This window comes from Mandrillus leucophaeus, unplaced genomic scaffold (assembly GCF_000951045.1).
Source record: "Mandrillus leucophaeus isolate KB7577 unplaced genomic scaffold, Mleu.le_1.0 Scaffold237, whole genome shotgun sequence".
NCBI classification, from domain to species: domain Eukaryota; kingdom Metazoa; phylum Chordata; class Mammalia; order Primates; family Cercopithecidae; genus Mandrillus; species Mandrillus leucophaeus.
This window is the reverse complement of record NW_012102443.1, coordinates 1,460,799-1,469,081: the sequence shown is the minus strand read 5'-3', so window position 1 is coordinate 1,469,081 and position 8,283 is coordinate 1,460,799. Positions and strand designations below refer to the sequence as shown.

The window sequence follows — 8,283 nt, the reverse complement described above, 5'->3', positions numbered from 1 at the left end:
GGAGTTTCACTCTTGTTGCCCAGGCTGGAGTGCAATGGCCCAATCTCAGCTCACTGCAACCTCTGCCTCCCGGGTTCAAGCGATTCTTCTGCCTCAGCTTCCTGTGTAGCTCAGATTACAGGCGCCCGCCACCATGCCTCAGCTAAATTTTTTTTTTTTGCATTTCTAGTAGAGATGGGTTTTCACCCTGTTTCCAGGCTGGTCTCGAACTCCTGCCCTCATGTGATCCACCCAACTCAGCCTCCCAAAGTGCTGGGATTACAGTCATGAGCCACTTCATGCAGCTGATTTCTGCTGTTTTTGATGTTTGCTGCTTTTTTATTGTTTGGGTAGAAAAGTAAAATATTCCTTAATAGCTTCCTTAATATTATCAATATCTGATATCTAAAATCCCTACCAATTATGGTTAAGTAAAGTTAACCATTAAAATCTGACATTTTGTTTTCTCTTTTTAATGAAAATAATTATTTTTAAAAAGTTGTAGAAAACACTATCTGATAAACATTTCTGTGGTGCTTCAGTTTATGATAGATGGTCATTATATACAAGAAATGATTGTCAATATGACACACCCAAATTTTTTCCAAAATGATCTGAATTCACCTTTTCATCTCCGTTTCGACAGGTGGCGAGGTAGTGAAAATAGCTCAGCTGGCATCCATCGCAGGACCACAGAGCCGCGTGGCTCAGCCGGAGACGCCGGTGACACTGCAGTTCCAGGGCAGCAAGTTCACCCTGTCGCACAGCCAGCTCCGGCAGCTCACGGCGGGCCAGCCGCTGCAGCTGCAAGGTAAGGATAAGGAAGAGAGAGCACTTGACGCTGAAATTGACAAAAGCGCCTCACCGTGAGCCCTGCTGCCCGCAGGCCTGCTTCGTGCATGTACGCTTCAGGCTTTTCCCTGTGTCCAATGATGCGTCTCATGGTCCGCGGAGGACCGGCCCAGCGAGACGCCGTTCAGCAGCCACTGGGCTGCCTGCGCTTGACGCGTGTCAGACAAACAACAGGCACGTTCGTTCCCAGCATCTGCCCTTTGAAGAGAGTTTCGTATTTTGTAGATCAAAGTAGAAATATTTGGCCAGGCGTGGTGGTGCTCTCCTGTGGTCCAAGCTACTCGGGAGGCTGAGGTGGGAAGATCACCGGAGCCCCAGAGGTTGAAACTGCAGTGAGCCGAGATCGTGCCACTGCACTCCAGCCTGATCACAGAGTGAGGCTCCCATCTCTAAATAATAGATAAGTAACAGAAATATTTGCTGCTTTCTAATATAGGTGTGAGACAAATTGTCCCCAAAACACCACAGGATTAGTAATTTTATGTATGAGAAATCATTTTCTTCTATCAACAGACTTAATTTTAACTCCCAGACCCAAAGCCCAGACCTTTGGTGAAGAGCAGTGTGTTTATATAGTAACTGCTCTTTAAAAAAAGTGAGGGAGAGGAATTGAGTGGTGCCTTGTCCTGGTGGTGGGATCATTAGCTCTCTCTGTTTTAGTTTAGGGTTCAGGGAGCACCCACAGCAGCCCCGGCAGCCACCTTCCCCCTCCTTCCTCGACAGCAGCCTTAGGGGCTGCCTCCCTCCCACCCCCACACAGCAGCCCCGGTGGCACCTTCCCCCACCTTCCCTGACTGCAGCCTCAGCGACCGCCCTCCCCAGTGCTTTCCTCATGATCGCTGCCTGTGGTATTTGTCAGGGTGGAAGGTTTTGTCATTAGTGGGGTGAGCCCACTGACCTCCTTGGAGAGAGACACACATCTCAGCAGAACAAGGCCTGCCACAGAGAAACGATTCAGTTTGGTTTACTTCCTTTTTTTTTTTTTTTAAACATTTTTTTGGCCCACAGAGGTGGGGCCAATTGGTAACATCTCTGATGGCCGCCAGTTTTCATAAAGTATGACATGGGAAGCTATCTCCAGAGTAAAAGAATTCAGAAAGATGCAGTCATACAAGATCCAAAGTGGCAGCCTCCTTAAAAAGCAGCAGAAAAGCCACAGGCATCTGGGCTAAAAACAGGGTTTTGTTCCATTTCTTCATTCTCCTTGACTGCTGTCAGAAGTGACTGCGGTGATCTGGGAGTGAGGATGTCCAGCTCAGTACCTCGAACAGCACAGCAGGTCCTCAGCAGCTGTGTATCACACACCTTCCGTAAGGGACAGAGGGTAGATGGCCTTTTCTTGACATTGAGCAAGAGACCTTGCCTCTTAGTGTGTCGTCACCCACTGTTGGTGATGGGTTGCCACTTTTCTCACAGTGACTGAACTTTGCATTGATTTGTTTGTTTAGATTTGATTTTCAGTTTGTCGACTTACTTTGTACTGTTTGGAAGTGCCTGGAGTGTGTGACTGTGATGTACCCGTGCCTGTTATTGACACCTAGCGGACCTATGATTGCAGGCAGCGTCCTCCAGATCGTGTCCGCCCCCGGGCAACCCTACCTTCGAGCCCCTGGCCCCGTGGTGATGCAGACCGTGTCTCAGGCGGGCGCTGTGCACGGCGCCCTGGGAAGCAAGCCCCTGGCCGGCGGTCCCAGCCCTGCACCCTTGACCCCACAAGGTAGGGTGCTCTGAGCAGGAGGGAGACTTGGCTTGGAAGCTTCTTTCTCTTCCATCTAAGGCGAGTGGAAGGCATTCATGTGTCTTTGACTGTATCTCAGAACAGCACAGTCTAGTGTGTGGCCATCTCTGATTTCTATAGATGTGTCATTCAGCCTGATTTATTTTCTTTTTCTTGTGCTTTCAAAGGTATTGGTTGGATATAACCAGCCTCCACTGTCCTTAGGGTTTTGTTTTGTTTGTGTTCTCACAAGAAATTTGGAATCATGAGAAATCTTGCTTGTTATTCGCCATCACATTCAGTGTGCTCAGTCTCCCCTGGGAGTGGGACCGTGTGGCCACCCACGCAGGGCCTGGTTCTTTGTCCGGCCCGAGCTGCCACTCCTCATCCTGTCTCGCCACCTGCTTCACCTCTGAGTCTTCACTCTGCCCCTGCCTTGGCTCTGGGTCTCCCTGGACATGCTCTGTCATGATGTGGTGTGTCCTCTGGAACCCAAAGACCCGTGGCGGCAGCTGGGAGCCTAGAGGGGTGAGGCTGTCTCCTTGGGATGGAGCCCTTGTCCTGGTGGCCGAGTGGTGTTTGTTCAGTTCCAGCCCCACCTCTGCATAGTGGGCAGTGATGTTGGGTGGGCCACTGCCAACCTGTTAGGCTCTGTTAGGCATCAGAAGAGGCTGCGAGCCTGGAGTGGGGAGGGGCCATGGCTTGTTCTCCAGTCCTGTTAGCGTCACCCAGCAGCAGTCCTGCATGCCAGCGTGGTCAACAGTTCTACTCGCCAGGTTTTGCCCCTACCCCCAGAACCAGGCATCTTGGGGATTCCAGAACCAGCTGCTGCACCCTTCTTCGCGGGCTGATGAGTCACTGTCCTGTGGAAGCCCTCCTCAGCTTCAGAGACCCCAGTACCAACTGGAGTCCTGGACCCTGAGGGTCTGAGCCCAGACACCCCTACCCCCAAGTGCTGAGTTCTGACAACCTCAGCCTCTCTCCCCTTGTTTTCCCCTAGGGTTACTCTTAACCCCTTGGGCCCCTTTTCAGCACTCAGACACCTCTTTGACCACATCTTTGTAGGAAAGTCTGCCACACTAAGTGGCATGGCTTCTGCCTTCCTCATTGGCCCTGGCTGGTAGCTGGTGTCATGTCAGGAGCAGCTCCGGGGAACGGATATGAAACGGGCACTGGCTTGCTCTGTTGCAGTCGTGAGGACTGGGTGGACGTCCTGCCAGGGCTGGGCTGCTCATGGCAGGCAGAGGCCTCACAGTTATCAGGCTGTCACCTGGGCTAGGAGGTGGCCACGTGCTGATGGCGATGGGGCACCCAGGGCCTTGGAGGTATGCTAGGATGCTTCTGGGTGGCTCTGGAGTGCTTCCCAAAGGAAAGGGATAAACTCCTGGCTCCATTCAGCTCCAGTCATGGCCTGGGAGCCAACATGCTTCCGTGGCAGATCTAAAGCATTTAAGTTTGAGCCATGCACATTCCAGCCATGTGCTGGTGGAGGATGAGGCCTTGGGGACATGCTGTTGCAGAATGACTTTCTGCAGAGTGTGCTGGTGGAGGGCGAGGTTCCATGGAGCATGCTGGTGGCAGATGAAATCCTGCGAACTTGGCGTTCCTTTTCACCTCTTCCTTTATGCATTTGTAGTTGGCGTTCCGGGCCGTGTGGCGGTGAATGCCTTGGCTGTGGGAGAACCTGGAACGGCCTCCAAACCAGCTTCTCCCATTGGAGGGCCAACCCAGGTAAGCACCTGAGCTTGAGACCCTGGTGCATGTGGACAAGTGGCTTTCCAAGAGCGGCTTGTTGTGTTCGGTTGTGATATTTAAAGGCTCCTGTGAATCCTCAAGTTATGTTACTGAATTCTTATTTTAAAACACAAATTTCCTAATACAAGAAGTGAAACTGGACTTATGACTGCCAAAATCTCTTTTTGTATTTTTTATGTCCTTCTGCAAGTCTTCCTGGGCATTAGAATTACTCACTTGTGTCTTGAGAAATACTTCCCATCTTGACAGAGAAGAGAATGCTTGTGCTCTCTGCTTCATTTCCATTTCTGTTTCCTGTAGCTCTCGGCTGCATTTCAGTCTCTATTTCCTGTAACATAAGACCTTGGATATTGAAGTGGATCCCATACGTGGGAAATTCCAGGGGGTTTGGTGAAGACGGTAACTTGTCGTTCTATTTCTCAAGTAACTGTTTTTCATCACTTTTTGATAAAGGAGGAGAAGACCAGACTCTTGAAAGAGCGCCTGGATCAGATTTATTTGGTCAACGAGCGGCGCTGTTCTCAAGCTCCAGTCTATGGCAGAGACTTGCTAAGGATTTGTGCCCTGCCTGGCCACGGAAGGGTACAGTGGCGTGGGTCCCTGGATGGCCGTCGTGAGGAGGAGGCCGGGCCAGCACACAGTTACGCTTCATCCTCAGAAAGTCCAAGTGAGCTGATGTTGACGCTTTGTCAGTGTCGAGAGTCTCTGCAGGATGTTATTGACAGGTACTGCAGACCTCGTGGCCTTTTCGGTGCTCTCTGGCTGCGTTGCGCCCCAGCAAGGCCCCTTCTTGTCTCGTGGATATTCGTCTTATTCCGATCGGCTTCTCCCCACGCTGTCCCTTAGCAGTCTGTTTTGAAGTTACTGTTTGAGGTCTTCAGCTTTGGAGTTAGATGGTTTTATTATCTGGGTCTCAGTGCCAGGCACGGCTTCTGAAGGAAGTTGGCAGCCCTGGGGCAGAGCCACAGCACTGAGCTCACACTGTGCTTGGGGACAAATGACTGTGTTGCTAAGGACTTTCTTCTCCATTTGATTCTTTCAAAACAATGACTGCATTAAAAGATCCTCATGAGTGAGTGAACGTTACATGATGACAAATATGTGCCAGAGTTGAGCTCAGAACATGTGTTAATGGAGAGCAAATCCGAGCTCTGGTGGGCACAGTGGGCACCTGGCCACTCTCACTGAGCTTGCTTTCAGTAGAGCGCGTTACCCTGTTTGCCGTTCCACTCCCTGTTTGGACCCGGTCTCCAGGCTCTGCTTCAGACATGTTTTCTTCCCTTCTTTACAGCTGTTGTATTTCTCATAGTTGTATCCTGTCTACAAAGGGAAACCTGGCTTCTTCCTGTACCTTGGCTCAGCTCAGCTTTCAGGTCTACCTATTTCAGTGCTTTCAGATCAGGAAACAGAATTAATGGGAAAAAAGAAAACTGGGAGTGCTTCTCCAAGGCCGAACAAGCCACCTCTGGCTTCTCCTGGTCTAGGAGTGGCTAAGTCAGTGACCTTGGGCTCCTGGAGTTTTTCTTTCGAGTACTGGTTTGTCTTTGTGTGCTGCTCCCTCACTGAACATTTGACCATTCTTTCAGTTTGTATACAGTTGGGAGTGAGTCATAGCTGATGTCCATAGCAAGGGCCTTCTGGCGCAGGTGACCTCCACAGGTTGCAAGGTGGGCCTCAGGTTGGCTGTGCGATCTTCGCTATATTGTCATTGTCCTAAAGATTTCTTCACCCTGAGTCTGGCCCCCGTCCTGGTGGCACAGACTGTAGCAGTTCTAGGATCCACGAGACAGTGCACCTTTGTCCCAAACTTTCCAGCTGAAGACACACTGGAAAGAGAATGGCTCATCTCTGAACTAGTGCCTGCGGCCTAGGGAATCCACCCCCATTGATTGATCAGCCCTGGACTGTCTGAATTAGTCCCTAAGGTGGTGGTGGTTGGTCAGGACTGGTTAGGATCTGCCTCGTTGGGCCCCTACCCGTGTGCCAACAGCCACGTCCCCATGTGACTGTGTTGAGCCCTGCTGTTTCCTGGGACTTGGACTGCCGGAGGTCTCTGCCGCATCTTTTGGGAGCCCCCATGCTGGGTGAAGGTGTGTGGCTCCTGGTGGTGATAAAACATGCTTTCTGCTCCTCAGGGTTGCCTTCGTGATTCCTCCGGTGGTGGCAGCACCCCCGTCCCTATGGGTGCCGCGGCCGCCACCCCTGTACAGCCACAGAATGAGGATCTTCAGGGAGGGCCTGAGAGAGCACGCTGCACCTTACTTCCAGCAGCTGCGGCAGACGACGGCTCCGCGCCTGCTGCAGTTCCCTGAGCTGAGGCTGGTGCAGTTCGATTCAGGTATGGGGCAGTTGGTGGTGTGGCCCGTGTGAGCCGGGCTGGCCCTGGATGATGAGACAGTCTTGATGTGATTCGTTTCCCAGGGAAGCTGGAAGCTTTAGCTATCTTGCTTCAGAAGTTGAAATCTGAAGGACGTCGGGTGCTGATTTTATCACAGATGATTCTTATGTTGGACATTTTAGAGATGTTCTTGAACTTCCATTACCTCACCTATGTAAGAATCGATGAAAATGCCAGCAGTGAGCAACGGCAGGTGAGAAGGACATTGCTTACCTTGTCCCTGATGGGTCAGTCGCCGGTGTTTAAGGCCTGAGTGCTGTGTAAATTCAGTGGTCTCATGGCCCTTCTAAGTGAAAGGAGAAGGACTTAATGAGCCTTTGAACTGTCTTAAGTCTCAATCCATCCTTTGATATTTTTTATTGAAAGCCTTGTTGTTAGGTAAATGCAGTCCTGATGTCTCAGAATAAACACTGGTGACCTGCAGTCATCATTAAGACAATACTGGTGTACTTCAAGAGGTAACTATGGGGTAAAAATATGAAAACAATTCCAACCAATTTAGAATTAAAGGAAATACAAGTTAAGATAATATGCCCGTTGTTTACTTACTAGATTTGCCAAGGCTGTTTTGATTCATCAGGCACAGTGAGTCAGACACTCTCATAGCCTGCCGTGGAGGCATAAACTAGTATAGTTCTAGAAGGCAGCCTGGCAGTATGGATTTGAACCTTAGTGGTGATGTATTTAGAACCCTTTACTTACATAACAACAAACATACCACGTGAGATCTGTCTGCAGAGTCGTCGTTGAAATGTTGATGGTAATCCACAGCTGGGAACAGTCAGTGTTCAGCAGAAGAGTGAGTGCATAAGAGGTTGTCCCTGGGCCCCGCGCCCCGGCAGCTTCATGAGCAGAAACCATGCCCAGCATTCCATGTGGTGCGCTAGGCCCTTGTCAGCAGCATTTCAGAGCCAGCTTCAGTAGCATGGCCCCGTGTCCCCCAGGTGCTGCCCTGTAAGTCACGCGACCTGCTTTATCTCACACACACGCTCATGCACACGCTGAAGAGGGCTAGAACGAAATAGAGCAAAAGGTGGTTTAACAAGTTTTCTTGGTGATAGTCTAACAAATTACAGGCAGAATGCTTTGCAGGAAGAGAGATGTTCAGTGGTTAGGTTTCGTTTCCGGCACAGAAGTAGTTATGGAAGAGAAGTATTCAAGTCATCTCCTTTCATGGTCCTCAGTGAGCTTAGAGGAATGTCCTTCACAGTTTTGTTTTTCCTGCTTCCTCAGCCTTACTCCAGGGGCTTTTTGTTGCCTGTAAAGTGCCCTGGCATTGCCTGAGGATAGATGAGAAAGCACATATCCCTCCCCAGTAAGACGCTGTTTTCTTTTGGGGCCTACAAGTTGAGCTGACAGTAAATGCAAGGTGGAATCTAACTTTTTCTTGTCACTCATGGCTGGTGTTATGTAAACCGTGGGTATGAGGGTGTTGGAGATGGGTGAGTGTAAGATGATGGTGGCTGCACGGAAGAGCCATAATACAGTGCAGGGACCTTGGTGTTGCTTTAACATGAGCCTTGTGTTGAATGGAATACAAACCAAGCAGTTTTGCTATGCGATAATTTCTTTTTCTTTCTTT

General features: G+C 50.2%; 1 protein-coding gene across 1 annotated transcript in view; it reads left to right on the top strand.

The window, feature by feature from the left end:
• Positions 1-8,283, top strand: part of LOC105541287 (E1A-binding protein p400) — a 144,403-nt gene that overhangs the window by 72,927 nt on the left and 63,193 nt on the right. Inside the window, exons 23-28 of the mRNA XM_011982233.1 lie at positions 626-790; positions 2,390-2,548; positions 4,185-4,279; positions 4,757-5,028; positions 6,439-6,641; positions 6,725-6,894. Coding sequence (XP_011837623.1) covers positions 626-790; positions 2,390-2,548; positions 4,185-4,279; positions 4,757-5,028; positions 6,439-6,641; positions 6,725-6,894 — 1,064 coding nt within the window. The remainder of the gene's footprint in view (positions 1-625; positions 791-2,389; positions 2,549-4,184; positions 4,280-4,756; positions 5,029-6,438; positions 6,642-6,724; positions 6,895-8,283) is intronic.